Source organism: Leucoraja erinacea, chromosome 35 (genome assembly GCF_028641065.1).
Source record: "Leucoraja erinacea ecotype New England chromosome 35, Leri_hhj_1, whole genome shotgun sequence".
In the NCBI taxonomy this organism is placed as follows: Eukaryota; Metazoa; Chordata; class Chondrichthyes; order Rajiformes; family Rajidae; genus Leucoraja; species Leucoraja erinaceus.
Window position 1 is genome coordinate 2,545,858 of NC_073411.1, and position 22,300 is coordinate 2,568,157.

At 46.0% G+C, this 22,300-nt stretch overlaps 1 protein-coding gene across 1 annotated transcript in view; it reads right to left on the reverse strand.

The window, feature by feature from the left end:
* Positions 1-22,300, reverse strand: part of LOC129713174 (inactive carboxypeptidase-like protein X2) — a 100,732-nt gene that overhangs the window by 61,805 nt on the left and 16,627 nt on the right. The window contains exons 4-10 of the mRNA XM_055662015.1: positions 21,164-21,271; positions 19,794-19,877; positions 17,180-17,293; positions 11,994-12,074; positions 10,798-10,878; positions 6,923-6,997; positions 367-429 (exon numbers count right to left, since the gene is read on the reverse strand). Coding sequence (XP_055517990.1) covers positions 367-429; positions 6,923-6,997; positions 10,798-10,878; positions 11,994-12,074; positions 17,180-17,293; positions 19,794-19,877; positions 21,164-21,271 — 606 coding nt within the window. The remainder of the gene's footprint in view (positions 1-366; positions 430-6,922; positions 6,998-10,797; positions 10,879-11,993; positions 12,075-17,179; positions 17,294-19,793; positions 19,878-21,163; positions 21,272-22,300) is intronic.

Here is a 22,300-nt window from a genome sequence, read left to right on the forward strand (position 1 = left end):
AATCCAGCACTGCCCACATCCCAAAGACATGTGTAATTGTATGTTGATTCACCTCTGTAAAATTTGCCCCCAATATGTAGGGAGTGGATGAGAAAGATGGATAACATAGAACTAGTGTGAATGAATGATCAATGGTCGGCATGGCCTCGATGGGCCGAAAGGCCTATTTCCATGCCATATCTTTCAATCAATCAGTCGACCAGTCCCATTTTTAACAGGAGCAAGAAGTGCTCAGACCATTGAGAGAACTGTTGCTGATATTCAACTTGTATTGGTAAACTAAAGCGGACAATGTTAGATGGTACATCAGCCAGCTTAAATAATCAGCAAAGTACTTCCAATTATGGTCTCAAGAATTCAACTCACCTTTTCCTAGAGGTGGAAAATATTCTTCTGGCTCTGGTTCTTCTGGTGTCTTCTTAGGTTTTGCTGCAAAGCATAAAACAAGGTGTCAGTTCAGCCGCTCTTTTCAGACACCCCTGATCTTCTGAACTTTCAGTGCAGTGGTTTGTGTGGCTAGATGAATTGTCCAAACTCTCGGTTCAAAGTCTTCAGTCCACACCCGCCCACCCCTGTATTCCACGTATCCGGTACTTGGCCCAAAATACCTGTACACCTTCCCTCTGTAGCGGCACCTAGTGGTTGAGCTGTGTATGCAGAACCCTCGTCAGGAGTCGGGACTGTCACGTGACATGGTTTTTCGCGGAGTTTTAGTTTGTTCAGTAGCTAGTGCTATTCGCAACGACAAGAGCTTTAAAAACCGCGACTAAGTGCTCGTGTAGTTCAAGTAACGTTTTGTCATAAAACCATTTGCTCTACCCACTTGGTCTCACTACACCTTTCTATTTTTATCCACTTCTGAAGCACGGATTATTTGCAGTTTGTGTTATAAAGTCATAAAGTGACATAAATGTGGAAACAGGCCCTTTGGCCCAACTTGCCCACACTGGCCAACATGCCCCAGCAACACTAGTCCCACCTGCCTTTGTTTGGTCCATGTACCGATCTAACTGTTTCTTAAATGTTGGGACAGTCCCTGCCTCAACTACCTCCATACACCCACCACCCTTTGCGTGAACAAGTTACCCCTCAGATTCCTATTAAATCTTCTCCCCTTCACCTTAAACCTATGTCCTCTGGTCCTCGATTCACCTACTCTGGGCAAGAGGGTAGCAGGATTTCATCTCAAGTCTCGAGGTGAACAAGGGCAGCTAAATTAATGCAAAACAAAACCGGCCTGGTTCAATCCTAACCTGATGGGTGTTCAAAAATAAATGAATGAAAAACAATTAGAAATGGAAACATCAATCATCTCCGACCCAGAGCTCAGATATGTTTGCAAACTGTATAAAACTTAAACATTTCTGGACTGATATTTTTGAAATAACTTCAGAAGTTATTAATACAAAACTGGACCCAGACACAAAATTAATAACACTTGGAATATCAGAACAAAGTTTAACACTCACAACAAACCAAAGACATTTCCTCGACTACAGTATAATAATCGGGAAAAAATTAATATTAAAATTTTGGAAAGGCCCTACAACCCCCACAATTAAAATGTGGATTACGGAAATGTCGGAGACCCTATACTTAGAAAGAATTAGACTCGTCTTAATGGACAAAGAAGATCTTTTCGATAAAATCTGGGCTCCATTCATTAACTATCTGAAGGGATAGATTGGCACAGCATGAGGACCCAACCGAAACTTGAACTCAGGATCAGATGAAAAGCTATACTTTCTACCAACCTATCTCCATTGACGTATCACAGGTAACCCATTCCACCTCTTCCGTTTTTCTGTTTTTTTTTATTTGTAACTTTCTACCCTCTCTTTCTCTCTCTTTCTATAAAAAATAAAAACACTAGAAGCAAAAGTAATTGATATTTGAAAATTTTAATAATGTATGACTGATGTGTATGAAAAGTCTTTTTACTATAATATGTAACTATACTTTAATATATATAATATTAAATATATTAATATATAATAATATTAAATATTAATATATAATATATATAACTCTACTTCTAATAAAAATATTAAAAAAAAAAAAAAAGAAATGGAAACAACAATCATCTCCGACCCAGGGCTCCATATTTGTGCCACCCTTTCCACAAAGAAATATTTCATAAATTCTCTCCTGAACATGCTGTCTCTGATCCTTCGTGTGGGAAAGAACTGCAGATGCTGGTTTATACCAAAGTGCTGAAGAAGGGTCTGTACCCGAAACGTCACCCATTCCTTCTCTCCAGAGATGCTGCCTGTCACGATGAGTTACTCCAACACTTTGTGTCTATCTTCAGGCCTGCACAGGTGGGGGCTATGGGTCAGTGGTGGAATATTGCCTTGGGGAAACGGGACCCAACGGATCCCACTTGGTCTAGTAAAATACTAAAGGACACAGCTTTAAGATGAGACGGACAAAATTGAAAGGAGATATGTGGACAAGTTTATTTCACACAAAGAGGGGTGAGTACCCGGAATGTGTTTCCAGGGTGATGGTACAGTCAGATATGATAGTGGCGTATAAGAGACTTTTGGATAGGTACATGGAAGTGTAGGGAATGGATCACCGAATGTCATATTCAGTTTAGAGATACAGTGTGAAAACAGGCCCTTCGGCCCATCGAGTCCACTACCCTGCACACACAAGGGACAATTTACATTTATACCAAGCCAATTAACTTACAAACCTGTACGTCTTTGGAGTGTTGGGGAAACCCAGGATCTCGCCGAAAACCCACGCGGTAACACAGGGAACATACAATAGACAATAGACAGTAGGTGGAGGATTAGGCCATTCGGCCCTTCGAGCCAGCACCGCCATTCAATGTGATCATGCCTGATCATCCCCAATCAGTACCCCGTTCCTGCCTTCTCCCCATATCCCCTGACTCCGCTATTTTTAAGAGCCCTATCTCTCTCTCTCTCTTGAAAGCATCCAGAGAACCTGCCTCCACCGCCCTCTGAGGCAGAGAATTCCACAGACTCACCACTCTCTGTGAGAAAAAGTGTTTCCTCGACTCCGTTCTAAATGGCAAACCCCATACAGACAGTACCCGTGGTCGGGATTGAACCTGGGTCTCTGGCGCTGTAAGCGCTGCAAAGCAGCAACTCTACCGCTGCGCCACCGTGCCGCACAGACATTGTGGGACCAAGAGCCTGTGCTGTGTTAATCTATGGTCCGTAACTCTTTATGGCATTAAACTTAGAATGGAGCGCCAGTTGTAGATCTCCGTATCCATGCCACAGTGACATTATAGTTCGTGGTTATGTGATTGTTCCAAGATATTTGGCTGCTACTATTCATACACTCACTTTATTTTGGATCAGGAGTTATTTTTCTTTCAATTCCCCAATGATGACGGAAAGTCGTACACATCATCTGCAGCCACTGAGACAGACCTCCATCACAGCTACACCAGTCCAATAACCAGATTACACAACAGAGCCAACTAGCCTCCCTTCCTTCATTTTAACCCATGTTCATCCACATTGATTTCTTTTCACTGGATACAGTGGGCAGATAATGATCTGACGTGTAGGGAGGAACTGCAGATGCTGGTTTAAACTGAAGATAGACACAATATGCTGGAGTAATTCAGCGGGACAGGCAGCATCCCTGGAGAGAAGGAATGGGCGACGTTTCGAGTCGACACAGAGTCTGGAGAAGGGTCTCGACCCGAAACGTCATCCGAACGCACTATGGGAACTTCACTCGCCCCTCTGCAGGAACTATACATCAGTAGGTGCAACTCTAGAATCAATAAGATCATGGGAGACCCCTTCCACCCCTGCGACGGACTGTTCCAGCTGCTACGGTCAGGCAAACGCCTCCGTTGCCATGCTGTGAGAACGGAGAGGTTGAGAAGGAGTTTCTTCCCGGAGGCCATTAGGACTGCAAACTCCTTTTTTAAATTTCTGTTTTTTTCATGTTTTCCTTCTGCCCACAATATTTAATATGTAAAATAATATGTGACTCTGTTCCATTCTGTTTGTAGTTTGTTTGGTTGTTTGTTTTTTGCACAAAGTCCGCGAGCATTGCCACTTTTAATTTCACTGTGTATGTGACGAATAAACTTGACTTGACTTGACGTGAAACGTCACCCATTCCTTCTCTCCAGAGATGCTGCCTGCACTCCAGCACTTTGTGTCTATCTTTGAATAATGTCTCTACTGTCTTTGTGTTAAAAGTTCATGCAAACAAAGGTCTTCTGAGCTGAAGCGTTTCTGGAAACGACACCAGGCTCTTGAACCTTCTTTTATTATCCCTCGAGATTGATGACGTCTTATAAAAATCATAAAATGGAAATGGAGTAAAAGGGCCCCACAGAAAAATTATTTACATTGATAGACAATTACCAAGACTACTTGATGCTTTGTTAAAACAATGAGCTAGAGATGATGATTTACAAGGGTCCTGACCCAATACGTCACCCATCTATGTTCCCCAGAGACACTGCCTGACCCGCCGAATTACTCCAGCGCATTGTGTCTCCACTTGATACATTCTTCCTTTGTGCAAAAGAGGACAAGGAAAAGATGCACTAACAGGAACAAATATCATATCTTATTTGTTGTGTGTGTTTTATTCCCACTGGGATTTGAACAACATATGAATTGAACCGAATGTCATTTTGGCATCCTGCTGCTAATTTGGTCAATTTTCAGAACAGTTGGTACACAAGCTGGTTGCTAACTCAAATCCTGTTTCCCTGTGGAACTAAAAGGAGCTGATTGCTTTCAGAAACAGACAGCCTGAACACTGAAGGGAGGATTACATGATGTTGATGTCTGCGGCACACCCGAATTTTGTTTAAAAAAAAAGTATTTAGAAATACAGCGTGGAAACAGGCCTTTCGGCCCACCGAGTCTGTGCCGACCCATACATTTACATTTAAGAAAGAACTGCAGATGCTGGAAAAATCAAAGGTAGACAAAAATGCTGGAGAAACTCAGCGGGTGAGGCAGCATCTATAGATGCTGCCTCACCCGCTGAGTTTCTCCAGCATTTTTGTCTACCGCATACATTTACACTATCCTACACACACTATGGACAATTTACACACACACCAAGCCAACTGACCTAATTGGGCGGCACGGTGGTGCAGCGGTAGAGTTGCTGCCTTACAGTGCTTGCAGCGCCAGAGACCCGGGTTCGATCCTGACTATGGGTGCTGTCTGTACGAAGTTTGTACGTTCTCCCCGTGACCACGTGAGTTTTCTCCGAGATCTTTGCTTTCTTCCAACACTCCAAAGACGTGCAGGTTTGTAGGTAAAATTGGCTTGGTGTGAATGTAAATCTCCCTATTGTGAGGGGATCGCTGGTCTGTGGGCCAAAGGGCTCTGTATCTCGAAACAAAACAATTGAAGCTGATCATCTTAGAAACTGAGACGGAGCTAAACTGCACAGTTACTCCAGCTTTTGGTGTCTATCTCTGGTTTAAACCGGCATCTGCAGTTTCTTCCCACACAACCTACAAACCTGGACGCGTTTGGAGTGTGGGAAGAAACCGAAGATCTCGGAGAAAACCCACTCAAGGTCACGGGGAGAATATCGTACAAACTCCGTACAGACAGCACCAGTAGTCGGGATTGAACCTGCGTCGCTGCCGCTGCAAGCACTGTAAGGCAGTAACTCTACCGCTGCGCCACCGTGCCGCACCATGTTTATTTTGCACTAATGCCCCTGGTCTTTATTTAACCATATAACCATAACAATTACAGCACGGAAACAGGCCACCTCGGCCCTACAAGTCCGTGCCGAACAACTTTTTTCCCCTTAGTCCCACCTGCCTGCACTCATACCATAACCCTCCATTCCCTTCTCATCCATATGCCTATCCAATTAATTTTTAAATGATACCAACGAACCTGCCTCCACCACTTCCACTGGAAGCTCATTCCACACCGCTACCACTCTCTGAGTAAAGAAGTTCCCCCTCATGTTACCCCTAAACTTCTGTCCCTTAATTCTGAAGTCATGTCCTCTTGTTTGAATCCTCCCTATTCTCAAAGGGAAAAGCTTGTCCACATCAACTCTGTCTATCCCTCTCATCATTTTAAAGACCTCTATCAAGTCCCCCCTTAACCTTCTGCGCTCCAGAGAATAAAGACCTAACTTATTCAACCTATCTCTGTAAAGACTATTTATAGTCTTTTTTTTTCAAGTTGCTGCCTTGCAGAAATGTATCTGCCAATTTATGTTTAATTTATGGATAATTTATGCATGTTGTGTGCTTGTCTGAGTGTACGTGCCTGTAATGATGCTGCAAGCATTACATCATCGGACCCGAGCATGTGAAATAAACTCGACTTGACATGACGTCACCAAAACCCATCTGTTTCACTGATGTCCTTCAGGCAAGGGACACTATTGCTCATACTCAGTCTGATGTAGACACAAACACAGACTCTCAGTCCTGGCCAAGACAAGACAAGCAAATTCTGGGGATTAAATGCTGCCAGAGTCAATGATTGCCCACGTCTCCTGCTTTATACTCTCTAGAATTTAGGAGATTGAGAGGGGATCTTATAGAAACTTACAAAATTCTTAAGGGATTGGACAAGCTAGATACAGGAAGATTGTTCCCGATGTTGGGGAAGTCCAGAACAAGGGGTCACAGGGGGAAATCCTTTAAAACCGAGATGAGAAGAACTTTTTTCACACAGAGAGTGGTGAATCTCTGGAACTCTCCGCCACAGAGGGTAGTTGAGGCCAGTTCATTGGCTATATTTAAGAGGGAGTTAGATGTGGCCCTTGTGGCTAAGGGGATCAGAGGGTATGGAGAGAAGGCAGGTACGGGATACTGAGTTGGATGATCAGCCATGATCATATTGAATGGCGGTGCAGGCTCGAAGGGCCGAATGTCCTACTCCTAATTTCTATGTTTCTATGTTTAGCAAATACCTACATTCTTTCCAAGGCTTTTCGTCCCAAGTATCTCCGTAGTCATACGTTTCATCAGGGTTGGGTTCTATCGGCAGGGCTGAAAAACACACAACATTCGACATTGCTGATTTTATCTGTAGACTTAGAGGCACAAAACTTGGTGAGTATTGTTGTAGCCCAGGCAATACAACTTTGTCTGATGTTCACCGACTGGCAGGTTGATGTTGAGAATGGAACTGTTCTATTCTCATCTTAATGACAATAGCCACCATTTCATTCCGCCCTGTTTCCAATATAACCAGCTGTGATGTTCTTATTTTTTAATATCACAGAGTGATACAGCGTGGAGTCCCCATAGCAGAAGTGTCCACGTCACGGGGCTGGAAACTGGAAGAATCTTGATCTAATTCTGCTCCCACCATCATCTATTGTAGCAAGTGACGGCTTGTCGCTGGATGCTTGTGTCCTATACAGTTCGGACGATGACAGCGATGTCAACATTGGAATCATGGAAGATGGACACGAGAGAGAGTACAGAGGAGATTTACTAGAATGTTGCCTGGGTTTCAACAACTAAGTTACAGAGATAGGTTGAATAAGTTAGGTCTTTATTCTCTAGAGCGCAGAAGGTTAAGGGGGGACTTGATAGAGGACTTTAAAATGATGAGAGGGATAGACAGAGTTGATGTGGACAAGCTTTTCCCTTTGAGAATAGGGAAGATTCAAACAAGGGGACATGACTTCAGAATTAAGGGACAGAAGTTTAGGGGTAACATGAGGGGGAACTTCTTTACTCAGAGTGTGGTAGCGGTGTGGAATGAGCGTCCAGTGGAAGTGGTGGAGGCAGGTTCGTTGGTACCATTTAAAAATAAATTGGATAGGCACATGGATGAGAAGGGAATGGAGGGTTATGGTATGAGTGCAGGCAGGTGGGACTAAGGGAAAAAAAAAAGTTGTTCGGCACGGACTTGTAGGGCCGAGATGGCCTGTTTCCGTGCCGTAATTGTTATATGGTTATATGGAGAGAAGAAAGTGTGGAAACAGGCCCTTCGGCCCAACGTGCCCACACCGGCCAACATGTTCCCTGGTGAATCAAGATTTCCATTGACTGCAGCAATGCCTCGCATCATGAAGTATATTTGACTGTTTCAAGTATAATACTCCCACCATCGATGCGATCTATAGGAGGCGCTGCCTCAAAAAGGCAGCCAGCATCATCAACGACCCACACCACCCTCGTCCCACTCTCATTTCACTTCTGCCATCGGGAAGAAGATACAGGAGCCTGAAAACTGTAACGTCCTGGTTCAGGAGCAGCTTCATCCCAACAAACATTCGGCTGTTGATCACGACAAACTCCAGTTAAACTCCGAACTATGGAATGCCTGGGGTGCACGAGGGACTTGAAGCTTTATTTCTGTTTTTGCACCATATTGTTTTGATTTAATTTATTGGCATTCTTTATTTGTTTATCGTGGCATCTACTAAGTATTATACCTGTCGAGCTGCTGCAAGTAAGAATGTCTTTGTTCTGTTTCAGGAGAGATAACAATAAAACACTTTGCCTCATTGACTCTTCCCACTAGTGAATCAAACTGAACGCTATGATGCCTCGTGCCAGCTTCATCTGCATTCAGAATGATTAGTGCAGCACATGCAAAGCATCTGGTCCAGACCACACACAAGCCTCATTGATACACCTCCAGATATGGAAACCCCTCTGGACAATAAGCATCAGCTGCAGCTGGAAGCAGATGACACCACATCCCGATAGACAGACTGCGTGCAAGCTGCCTTTGACCTCTGTAATGCCACCTGTATTCAGGTGGAAAAATAGTCAATCTCACTGAGACCCAGTGAGTGGCAGTTCATCTGATTGAGTGGAATGCAGTTGTGTGTGTTAGTATCCTAGATGAATGAAACAGCTGAGTGTTTCTGTCAGAGACCATTAAAGGAGTGGAACTGCTCTATGTTTATTTATTTAACCATATAATCATATAACCATATAACAATTACAGCACGGAAACAGGCCATCTCGGCCCTACAAGTCCATGCCGAACAATTTTTTTTTCCCTTAGTCCCACCTGCCTGCACTCATACCATAACCCTCCATTCCCTTCTCATCCATATGCCTATCCAATTTATTTTTAAATGATACCAATGAACCTGCCTCCACCACTTCCACTGGAAGCTCATTCCACACCGCTACCACTCTCTGCGTAAAGAAGTTCCCCCTCATATTACCCCTAAACTTCTGTCCCTTAATTCTGAAGTCATGTACTCTTGTTTGAATCTTCCCTATTCTCAAAGGGAAAAGCTTGTCCACATCAACTCTGTCTATCCCTCTCATCATTTTAAAGCAATCTATCAGGTCTCCCCTTAACCTTCTGCGCTCCAGAGAATAAAGACCTAACTTATTCAACCTATCTCTGTAACTTAGTTGTTGAAACCCAGGCAACATTCTAGTAAATCTCCTCTGTACTCTCTCTATTTTGTTGACATCCTTCCTATAATTGGGCGACCAAAATTGTACACCATACTCCAGATTTGGTCTCACCAATGCCTTGTACAATTTTAACATTACATCCCAGCTTCTATATTTATTTATTCATTTTTTTTTAGGGGCTGGATAAATGCTGCAAATGCCGGCATTTACTGCCTATCCTTCAATGCCTTTGTGACACAAAGTGCTGGAGTGACTCAGTCGGTCAAGCAGCACCTCAGGGGAATATGGATAGGTGACCATTTTGGCTTGCGACCATTCTTCAGACTGAAGAAGGCTGAAGAACAATCCCGGCCTGAAACGTCACCTATCCATGTTCTCCAGAGATGCTGAAGGGGCTGTCCCACTTGGGCGACCTAATTGGTGAGTTTAGAAGAGTTTGAAAAAAGTGACGTTGAAGACCTCCTTCGACTATGTTGAAGACCAGCTTCAACTAGCAATGACTCACTACGACTAACTTCGGGAAAATTGGACATCGAATTGTGCAGTGAAGACGGCCTCCTTTGATCTCCTTCGACCTCCCGTCGACTATGTTGAATACTACCTTCGACTACCCTCGATAACCTACGACTAACATGCCGACCTACTAGGATTAAACCTATGAATATAGATTTTTTCCGTGCGACCCTTTTTTATTCGCGGGCATTTTTTATTGGAAAGCATATTCAAAAAAAACGCCGTGACCTAGCTGAGGCCTCGAGTACACGGCGACTACTCTCGAGCACGAAGGAAAGTTATGAAGACCTCCAACGACCTTGTGTCGACCATGCTGCGAGTACGAGTCGAGGGCAAACTCGCCAGAACTCGCGGGCTAGGTCACCCAAGAGGGACAGCCCTTTGAGTTGGTACAGTGCTTTGTGCCTCTTTTGGTATGTCGACATCTACCGTTCTTTGTCTCTACCTTCCAGGAGGTGTTGGGCAGTCTAGACCTGCTGCAAATCTCCTTCTGGTCTCACCTTGCCTTTGGAGAGGGAGTTGCAGGAATTACTCACAGTGATTTTACACTGATGATGTATTTCCAGGTAAGAAAAGTGTGTTTAAGAAGGAACTGCAGATGCTGGAGAATCGAAGGTACACAAAAAAGCTGGAGAAACTCAGCGGGTGCAGCAGCATCTATGGAGCGAAGGAAATAGGCAACGTTTCGGGCCGAAACCCTTCTTCAGACTTTTAAGAAAAGTGCGACTTGGACACCTACATATGGAGGTGTTTCCATGTACATGTTGCCTTTAACCTTCTTGGTAGTGGAGGTTAATTAGAATACACCCAGAACAAAGCATTATAATGTAAAAACCGCTATGATCTTATTTAACAACCTGTTTAATGCGGCCGACTCCAGAATCACATAAAGAAACTATTATCACAAAATGTTACAACACAAGGAAGAGAATACCTACATGTTTCACCATCCCAAGGATTTTCCTCCCATGTGTCTCCATAGTCATAGGTCTCGTCAGTTTTGGTCTCGTTGGATTGTGCTGAAAAACATATGTTGCATCTTAAAGCACCTCATGATCTAACGTTCCCCACACGGATTCATGTCCTCATTACACTCAGCTTTGAGCCTACACCAGAGTCCCAAAATATAGTCCCACTCTATTCCTGAACCTGCTGCAGCAGATAGAAAAAGATTCCATCACCTTCTCAAAGCCTTGTTGGATAAAGCCCAGCTCCTGAGCATTCGGATTCACTGCTGGGAATCCCCAGGCATAGTACAAGTGTAGGGCGGGTGTTCAGAATGGTTCCATGGGGGACAAGGAGAAGCCCAAACATCAATGGCGGATGGCGCCCATCAACTACCCACCATCCTGTTCCCTTCAGGAAGCTTGTCCCACCAGTAGGAGAGACTGGGGCTTCTACATTGCAGAACTGGACTGGAAGCCATGCATCCCCCAACATGGGGTCCATGGAGAGCCTATTGTATCAGCAACATCAATCAATCAGTTCTATTCGTCATTTGCACATAAAGTGCAAGTGAAATGAATTTGTCAGCAGCGGTACAATAAAAAAAAGAACACACAATACACAGTAAAAATTTAACACAAACATCCACCACAGCATTCATCACTGGTGGAAGGCACAAAATTTGGCCAGTCCTCCTCCATTTTCCCCCGTGGTCGGGACCTCAACCCTCCGCAGCCGCCGCTGTGGCATCCAGGTGTGTAGACAAGGTAAAGTCCAGGTAAGTCCTGAACCGGTGCTTCCCCACCGGAGACCGTTTCAGGCTGCCGCGGGCCCACGGACGGAGCGCTCCCCCGAACATCACCGGACTTCCTCACTGGCACAGCCATGCTGTACACCGTAGATATTACAGGGAACGGGAGTGTTGCATTCTTACAGACAAACCTGTCCTATCCATGTCCCTGTCTAACTGTGTCTTAAATATTGGGATAGTCCCAGCCTCAACTACCTCCTCTGGCAGCTTGTTCCGTACACACACCATGAAAAAGTTACCCCTCAGATTCCTATTAAATCTTTTCCCCTTCACCTTAAACCTATGTCCTCTTGTCCTTGACTCTCCCACTCTGGGCAAGAGACTCTGTACATCTATTATTACAAAACATAACAATACAAACTGTACAAGAATACCTACTTGTGTCTCCATCCCAAGGGTTCTCGTCCCATATATCTCCGTAGTCATACGTCTCGTCAGTTTTGGGCTCTTTGGGTTGTACTGAAAAACATACATTTCATCATAAACCCTGCAGTTCAATATCTCTAGACATCCACCCCGATTACACTCAATTAGCTCTGGCGAGCAGCCTGAACACCAGAGGTCCCACAATAGACACTCTAATAGATGGAGGCAAAATGCACTATTAGACAGGCCTAGATAGAGTGGACATGGAGAGGATGTTTCCAGTAGTTGGGAGAGTCTCGGACCAGAGGGCACAGCCTCGGAATAAAAGGATGTACCTTTAGAATGGAGATGAGGAGGAAATTCTTTCGAGCATAGTGAGTCTGTGGAATTCATTGCCACAGATGGCTGTGGAGGCCAAGTCATTGGGTATTTTTAAAGCAGTGACTAATAGGTTTTTAATTAGTAAGGCCATCAAACATGATGGCAGGACAAGGGTCAAGATGGAAAAGTAGATCAGCCGTGATCGAATGTCGGAGCAGACTCGATGCATAAGTTCTAGAAGCAGAATTAGGCCATTTGGCCCATCACGTCTACTCTGCCATTCAATCATGGCTGATCTATATACCCCTCTCAACCACATTCTCCTGCCTTATTCCCATAACCCCTGACACCCATACTGATCAAGAATCTATCAACCCCCACCATGACAATATCCATTGACTTGGCCTCCACAGCCGTCTGTGGCAATGAATTCCACAGATTCACCACCCTTCGACATGTACAAAATCATGAGAGGAATAGATCGGGTAGATGTACAGAATCTCCTGCCCAGAGCAGGGAAATTGAGTTCCCAAGGACATAGGTTCAAGGTGAAGGGGAAAAGATTTAATAGGAATCCGAGGGGTAACTTTTTCACACAAAGGGTGGTGGGTGTATGGAACAAGCTGCCAGATGAGGTAGTTGAGGCTGGGACTATCTCAACCTTTAAGAAACAGTTAGACAGGTACATGGATAGGGCAGGTTTGGAGGGATATGGACCAAGCGCAGGCAGGTGGGACTAATGTAGCTGGGACATGTTGGTTGGTGTGGGCAGGATGGGCCGAAGGGCCTGTTTCCACACTGCATCACTCAATGGCTCTAGTAGGCGATTCTGGAACTTACAAATTAGCCACGGTCTTGAATTAACACCCACTGTCTTTTCCCCAGTGTAGGTGAGTTTAAAGGTGGCGATGGGTTCACGGTGAGAGGGGAAAGATGTAAAGAGTAGTTGAGGGTCACCTGTTTTAAACAGAGGTTGGTGTATACATGCAAAGAGCTGCCAGATGAAGAAATTGAGGTTTAAAAGACACTCGGACAGGTACGTGGAAAGGAAAGGTTTGGAGGGATATGGGACAGGTGCAGGGAAGTTAGACTAGCTTGACTAAGCAACTTGGGCGGGATGGATGTGTTGGTCCAATGGGCCTGTTTCCATGTTGTGTAGACCTATGATTCATGGGCCACCTCATGAAACCGCAAAGCTGGAGTGGAGCTGAAGTCATCTTTGATCCCGAGTGGGCAGCCTCAGAAGAGAAGGACCCTTTGTATTAGTGGCCAAGGTGATAGACTGTAGTTTCATTCAGTGCTGCCACATATTGCTGCCATTCCGTTATTGCATATTACCTTCCATTCAGCTTTTATCGTCCCTATGTTAATTAAAATTGGGTGAATTAACCAGAAGAAAACTGAAGCATTGAAGTATAAAACTGAAATCCAAACCATTGGAAATGTGGAAAGGTACAGCAGGATATTCAGCATCTAAAAGGAAATAATTCTTTCTAGATATTGGTTCTTGGTGCTGTTGAAGGGTTCTGCAAAAACGACTATATCTCCTTACAAAATAGAAGATTATTTCAGACACAGAAAACTGCCGATGCGGGAATCTTGACCAAAACACAAAGTGCTGGAAGAACTCAAGGCGTCAGGAAGCATCTGTGGAGGGAATGGCCACAACGTTTTGGATTGAGACCCTTCTTCAGACTGAAATATCACCTTTCCATTCCTTCCACAGATGCTGTCTAACTCGTTGAGCGCCTCCAGCACTTTGTTTTTTAGCTCAGGAGGTCATTGTGATTTATCAAAGCAATGCTGTCTGACGGAGCAATCTCTTCTTCAGTCTGAAGAAGGGTCTCGACCCGAAATGTCACCTATTCCCTCACCCGCTGAGTTCCTCCAGCATTTTTGTCTACCTTCGATTTTTCAAGCATCTACAGTTCTTTCTTGAGCAAATCTCTTTCCCTCACTAATGTACCCTGCAACACATACCCCCTAGAGCAGTGGTCGGCAACCTACGGCCCCTGGGCCGAATCCGGCCCGTAACCCAAAATCATCCGGCCCGCAGACTTCCGTCATCTCCAGTACCTGGAATGTTTAAGAAAGAACTGCAGATGCTGCAAAAATCAAAAGTAGAAAAAAAAAGCTGCCATAAGTTTCTCCAGCATTTTTTTCTACCTCCGATCTATGTGAGCACGTGATTTGATGCCTGCCATCCAGGGCAGGATCCATGTGTACATGTGATAGATGTGGCCCGTCATAGACATACGTCCTGGCCCCTTGGCAACAAAGGCCCTACATTCTTCCACTCATCAACACACTGGGGTTAGTCTAAAATGGCCAATTAACCCACCAACTGGTGTGCCTTCAGGTTGCAGTAAGAAACCAAGAGGTTCATGAAAACCCATAGAAGCCGATACAATAGTGGTTTTCAAAATACTTTTAGATAGGCACATGGATATGGATGGGAATGGTAGAACGTGCAAACTCCACATAGGCAGTATAGGATGAAGCCCCGACTGAACACTGGTCATCAACTTCAGCCGTGCTGTCACAATAATGTTGTATTCTTTTAATGCTGAACAGACCTTGTATTTCCAGCAATGTTATTTTTTTTATTTAATTCGCCACCATGAGTCCTTTGTGGTTCATTGTTTTTTTAATCACTGACTGTAAACAATCTCTTGCAAGCAAAGCCACAAAGTGCCGGAGTAACTCAAACAGAGAACTATCCATGTTCTCCAGAGATGCTGCCTGGCCTGTTGAGTTAGTCCATCACTTTGTGTCTTTTTTTGTAAATCAGCATCTGCAGTTTCTTGTATCTCCTTGAATCTCCTTGAATCTCATTCAAGCCCTTGTTCCAGTAAAGATTACTGAGTTAAAGGAAGTTATGGTATACTAGACCAAGCGCAGACCCGTTGGGTCTGTTCCCCCAACGTGCGGGGGAGGCGGCATGCAGCATCACACACTAACTACCCCCCCACACACGCTAATAGAGGGGAGGAGGGGGGAGAGAGAGAGAGAGAGAGAGATAGGGGGGAAGAGGGGGGGGAGAGGAGAGGGGGGGGGGGGAAGAGGAGAGGGAGAGGGGGGGGGGGGAGGAGAGGGAGTGATGAGAGGGGGGAGATGGAGGATGGAAGGGAGGGGAGAGGTGGGAGGGGAGAGGAGAGGAGGGGAGAGGGGGGGGGGGAGAGGAGAGGGGGGGGAGAGGAGAGGGGGAGGAGAGGGGGGGGAGAGGAGAGGGGGGAGGGATGGGGGGGGAGGGGGGGGGGGAGAGGAAAGGGGGGAGAGGAGAGGAGAGAGGGGAAGGGGGGAGGAGAGAGGGGGGGAGGGAAAGGGGGAGGAGAGGGGGAGGGAGGGGAGGGGGGGGGGGAGGAGGGGGGGGGAGGAGGGGGGAGGGGGGGGGGGGGGAGGGGGGGGAAGGGAGGGAGGGGGGGGGGGGGGGGAGAGGAGAAGGGGGGGGAGGGGAGAGGAGGGGGGGGGGAGAGGAGAGGGGGGGGAGAGGAGAGTGAGGGGGGGGGGGGAGAGGAGGAGAGGAGGGGGGGGGGGAGAGGAGAGGAGGGGGGGGGGGGGGGGGGGGGGGAGAGGAGAGAGAGAGGGGGTGCCTTTTTTGTTCAACCCAAACCCAAACAACCATTTGCAGGCAGTGCTTTTTTTACCTCTAACCATATTTTCATTTTCAAACCAAATTAAGGGTACTCACAGTGCTGTAGACATTTGTTCAGTGTCATTCAAAGCTCAATATTGAGGCACACCACTTGCAGAGACTGTTTGAGGCACACCACTTTCTGGTTTTATAGTCCCTCCCCCTCCCTCCAGCAGGGGCAGCAGAGAGAATGGGGAATGTTGTAAAAACATTAATATCTCTGTCAAATTTCATCGACCGAAAAAATCCTCAGCACACATGCGGCGGAGGGGGGCTCTGAGCGAGGTGGCCAAAAATGACGGCCGTAGGTGGCGGCGTACTCTCGGAAACCGCAGCACAGAAAGCCAAAACCGGTCAAGAACAGATTTTTAGTAATATATAGGTTGTCACATTATAAATACAGAATGGGTAACTCTGAATAGACGTCTAATTCCATGTCACCTTCTTTACACTCTCTTATGTTTCTAATAGTAGCTGGGCAGTATGAATTCCGTTAGCATCAACACTGTGGTAATATCGTTCAACCGTTGGGGTTTGTTAGCCATGAATACAAACTGAGTTCATGTGGGATCATTCCAGTCATCTGATTTGTAGCTTGTTAGCCCTTGGTCCAGGTTGAGTTAGCAGGGCATACAAACCCAATAGTCATTGCTTCCTTGACTGCAGATTAGAAGCTGCTGGATCCAGGGGCACCAGAATGAAATCTCAGTTGCATAGTATAGAGTCATACAGCATGGAGGGGGTCATGATAGAAGCCCCCTTGTGGCGATCCCCAGAAACGGCAAAATGGTGCACTCTGTCAACATGTTGGATGACGGCCAAACAAGATGTCGCATCTCCCATTTGCCTGCAATTGGCCCATATCCCACTGTGTTTGCCTCAGCTACCTCCACTGGCATCTCATCCCACCCTCAGATTCCTATTAAATCTTGCCCCATCTCACCTCAAACCTATGCCCTCTGCTTCTTGATAGTGCATTATAATTCTGAGCTGCGACTGGCAGGAAGGAAATCAGAATTAGGCAGAATAATTTCGTGTTTTCCGGATTACAGTGTCAGGTCATGTGTATCCATGGCAGCTTTGAATCCCCTGTGTAAAGGTGTTGTTACGAGGTGCATTTGCCGTTTGCCATTTGTGAAGCAGTATTAGAACGGACAGACGAACAGAGCACTGCTGTACTCAAGCGAAAAACAAACTCAGTGGGTCAGGCAGCATCCGTGGAGGAAAAAGGACAAATACTCACATTCCCCGTGTTCATCTGTCTCAACTTCCTCAATCTCCAACTCAAACTCGAGTTCCTTCTCCAATGTTGTGCCGGAGGGTTTCTTTGGTATGCTCTCCGGGTTGCTCCACCCATCTACAACAAAGAGGAACACTTGGGAAGAATGGCTCCTGCACATCATTTCCTCACACGGTGAATTCCAGACCTTAGAAGGTGGATTAGCCGTGATCACATTGAATGGCGGTGCTGGCACGAAGGGCCGAATGGCCTACTCCTGCACCTATTGTCTATTGCCTACTGTGGAACGCTGCACAGAACAGCACAGGAACAGGCCCTTCAGCCCACAATGTCTGTGCCAAACATGATGTCATTAACCTAATCTCCTCTGCCTGCATGTGATCCATATCCCATCCACATCCACATCCACGGGCCTATCTAACGATGTTAGAAACACCACTATTCCACTATCATCTTATTTTTTGCTCACCTACGTAAAAGAAAATGGCTGCCTCGCCAACAGTCTGTCTGTAACTACCATCTTTGTTGTCTTATAGTATGTGTTAAATGTATGTTTTAGTGTTCTTTAGCTTGTTTAATGTGGGGGGGGGGACTTTTTTTAAACCTTGACGGAGATGCGATTTTTTTCCATATCGTATCTCCGTCCGCACTGCGGCCTAACATCGAGGAGTTGGCGGCTTCTGCCGGACACTGACTTCAGGAGCTCCACCCTCGGGAGCTTGCGGACTTACCATCGCGGAGCTCGCGGTCCCTGGTTAGAAGCCGACTGGGATCTCCAGGCCGCATGAGCTTCGATCACCCCGATCGCGGGAGCTTCGACCGCCGTCTGTGGGAGCTTCGATCGCCCCGACTGCAGATGGTTTGACTGCCCCGACCACGGGTGAATAAGGGGGAAGAAGATTGGACTTTATTGCTTCCATCTCAGTGAGGAATGTGGGGATGTTTGTGTTAACTTTTATGTAGGTTAGTTTAGAGATACAGCGCACGGAAACAGCCCCTTGCAGCCCACCGGGTCCACACTGACCTGCGATCCCCGCACATTAACACTATCCTACACACACTAGGGACAATGTTTACATTTACCAAGCCAATTAACCTACAAATCTGTACGTCTTTGGAGTGTGGGAGGAAACCGAAGATCTCAGATAAAACCCACGCAGGTCACGGGGAGAACGTACAAACTCCGTACAGACAGCACCCGTAGTCGGGATCGAACCTGGGTCTCCGGCGCTACATTCGCTGTGAGGCAGCAACTCTACCGCTGCGCCACCGTGACCGCCATGTGTCTTGTTGCTTTTTTCAGTATAGCTGTATGGAATTTGAATATCACTGTACCTTAATAGGTACACGTGACAATAAAAGACCTTTGAGATCACATTACGGCAAGGCAGGAAGCATTATTTATATTTCAAAATGAAATAGAAATAAAATTGTTATATTTTAAAAGTAAAAAAAATAAATTTCAGCAGAATGGCTGCAGATAGTCATACATACAGCATGTGAATAGGCCCTTCAGCCCAACTAGTCCATGCCGCCCTGTCTAAGCTAGTCCCATTTGCCCTGTATCATTCTAAACCATGTTCCTGTCCAAATGTATTTCACATGTGGATGAACCATATTTCCCAGGGAATTAAGACATTGCCTGGGTGAACATTGGCCTTTCCATATACATTGTCTGTGATTCATCCAATAAACAGCTTAATGAGAAAACATCTATCCTTTAACAGATTGCCTGCAATCTAGGGGGTTGAATAAACTGCTTGGTTCTGCATAGGTTCATACACGATCGGATATGTAACTGTGAGTGAGTGTTCGCATTCCTTGGCAAGGGAAGCAGGCAAGGAATTTCACTGTGACTTGTTGCACGTCACAACCAAGTTTTCAATTCAATAACATTTTGTAAAACTGTTTATGGTTGATTAAGCAATCAAACAGTTGAGGAATAACAAGGATGTATATAAGATATTGGGGCTTATAGACATAGACAATAGGTGCAGGAGTAGGCCATTTGGCCCTTCGAGCAGGCACTGCGATTCAATGTGATCATGGCTGATCATCCCCAATCAGTACCCCGTTCCTGCCTTCTCCCCACATCCCCTAATTCCGCTATTTTTAAGAGCCCTATCTAGCTCTCTCTTGAAAGCATCCAGAGAACCTACCTCCACCGCCCTCTGAGGCAGAGAATTCCACAGACTCACCACTCTCTGTGAGAAAAAGTCTTTCCTCGTCTCTGTTCTAAATGGCTTACCCCTTATTCTTAAACTGTGGCCCCTGGTTCTGGACTCCCCCCAACATCAGGAACATGTTTCCTGCCTCTAGCGTGTCCAAGCCCTTAACAATCTTATATGTTTCAATGAGATCCCCTCTCATCCTTCTAAACTCTTAAAGAATGAATGACTCATCCCAGAGATTCTCTTGAACTTGCACAACAGTGTTGGCTGATGGTCAATCTATAATGTTCACCAGTTTTGCAAACGATCTTCCTGTCATTTTCATTTTCTTAGCCCCTTCCAAATAGCTAGAGATAATTTATTCATTGGCATGCAACAGCAGCATCATGGGGGAATGGCTATCTAGTGAGAAGCTCAGCAGAGGGGATATAAAGTTGGAAACGTACATTCATCCGCATCTTCATCTATTCCATAATCATAATTCTCTCCATACGACAGCGTTGGAATATCTGACGATTCCGTAGGTTTTCCTGTAAAGGGAATAAGTCTGTTATGTCCATCAATAGAATGATCCCATGAACAGACAGCACTGTAAGATATTGGCCCCCACATCAATCAGATAATTGAAGTAAAATAAAGAAGAGAGCCTTTGGTATGTTAGCTTTCATTGCAAAAGGATTTGAGTATAGGAGCAGAGAGGTTCTACTGCAGTTGTACAGGGTCTTGGTGAGACCACACCTGGAGTATTGCGTACAGTTTTGGTCTCCAAATCTGAGGAAGGACATTATTGCCATAGAGGGAGTGCAGAGACAGTTCACCAGACTGATTCCTGGGATGTCAGGACTGTCTTATGAAGAAAGACTGGATAGACTTGGTTTATACACTCTAGAATTTAGAAGATTGAGAGGGGATCTTATAGAAACTTACAAAATTCTTAAGGGGTTGGACAGGCTAGATGCAGGAAGATTGTTCCCGATGTTAGGGAAGTCCAGGACAAGGGGTCACAGCTTAAGGATAAAGGGGAAATCCTTTAAAACCGAGATGAGAAGAACTTTTTTCACGCAGAGAGTGGTGAATCTCCGGAACTCTCTGCCACAGAGGGTAGTTGAGGCCAGTTCATTGGCTATATTTAAGAGGGAGTTAGATGTGGCCCTTGTGGCTAAGGGGATCAGGGGGTATGGAGAGAAGGCAGGTACGGGATACTGAGTTGGATGATCAGCCATGATCATATTGAATGGCGAATGGTGCAGGCTCGAAGGGCCGAATGGCCTACTCCTGCACCTAATTTCTATGTTTCTATGTCTTGGAGAAGGAAGGAGAATGGGGTTAGGAGGAAGAGATAGATCAGCCATGCTTGAACGGCAGAGGAGACTTGATGGGCCGAATGGCCTAATTATACTCCTATCACTTATGATCTTATGAAAACATAGCTGATATAGGATTTGGACAAAAATGCTGGAGAAACTCAGCGGGTGAGGCAGCATCTCTGGAGAGAAGGAACAAGATCCGAAGTTGAAGTCTCGACTGGAAATGTCACCCATTCCTTCTCTCCAGAGCTGCTGCTGAGTTACTCCAGCATTTTGTGTCTATCTTATTACTTTCCCTTCCTATGGACAACTCGAGGTGTTAGCCATGAAGTGAAGGGAAGCGGAGGAGACTGTGCTCTGGGCTATGTGGCAATGGAGCCACACAAGTTACATGCAACCCTGATAGACTGTGGTGGCTGTTTCAATCAGAGAGGCACCATGTCCCATGTCTTACCGTTGCTCTCAGAACAGTTCTGCTACTAGCAAGAGGCATGTTGCCATGAACCTACCCGTCTTCTCCTCCCCGCTCATTTCCTTTGTCACATTGTAGTATGCTTTAACAATGGATGATGTGAATGCATTGCTGGGGGATTCGGTGGGAATCAGGTCCTGGTTAGCTGGAAACAAAACAAACAGCCTTCAGTTTTTTATCAACGCATTCTGCCTTGAAAGAAACTTCGCCCTTGAAATATCAAAACAATTTAGTTACAGAAACCTGCCCTCCCGATAAACACCAGCATCCCGGTACAGAATCTGCATTTTTATTTGTTATCAGGCAACTGGACCAACCTCCCAACAACTAGAGAGGAGTGCACAAAAAAGCTGGAGAAACTCAGCGGATGCAGCAGCATCTATGGAGCGAAGGAAATAGGCAACGTTTCGTCCCGAAACGTTGCCTATTTCCTTCGCTCCATAGATGCTGCTGCACCCGCTGAGTTTCTCCAGCTTTTTTGTGTACCTTCGATTTTCCAGCATCTGCAGTTCCTTCTTAAAAACTAGACAGGAGTCATGAGCTACTATCTGCCTCCTTCGAGAACCCTCGGACTATCTTTGATCGGACCTTATCGTGCACTAAATATACTAAATATCAGGGGCGGAAATCCCGGGGGGGTCAGGGGTGACACCTTCCCCCCCCCCCCAGTTTTGAGAGGTGCGGAACGACCCCCCCCCCCCCCCCCCCCCCCCACCCATTTTTTGTAATACGGATTTTTAAAAACTCGTTGACATCTCCGCTTTTCCGCGGGATAGTGGAGGTGGGACTGCTGATCGAGGGCGCCGATTGGGACGAGAGAGGCATCGGTCAGCAGGCAATGGGGGCGGGACATGATGATTCGGCGCGATCATTGGAGGAGGGAGTTGTCGACCGGAGGGGGGTGGGACTGAGGATAGAGCGCGGTGGACGTACGGGAAATATGGGCCCAGGTGTACAGCCAGCCCGGAGAAGCAGCGCTAGCTCCACGACTCCAGGCTGGAGTCCCGGCAGTCCAGGCAGGGCTGTAGGTTAACCTGGCGAGACAGGCAGAGTTGAGCTGCATTTAGCGCTGGATTGAGCTTTCTTGGCGCGCGCCTGCCAAGAAATTGTGTGTCCCCCGTCCCCCTCATATTTTGAAAACGATTTCCGTGCCTGCTAAACATTATTCACGCTA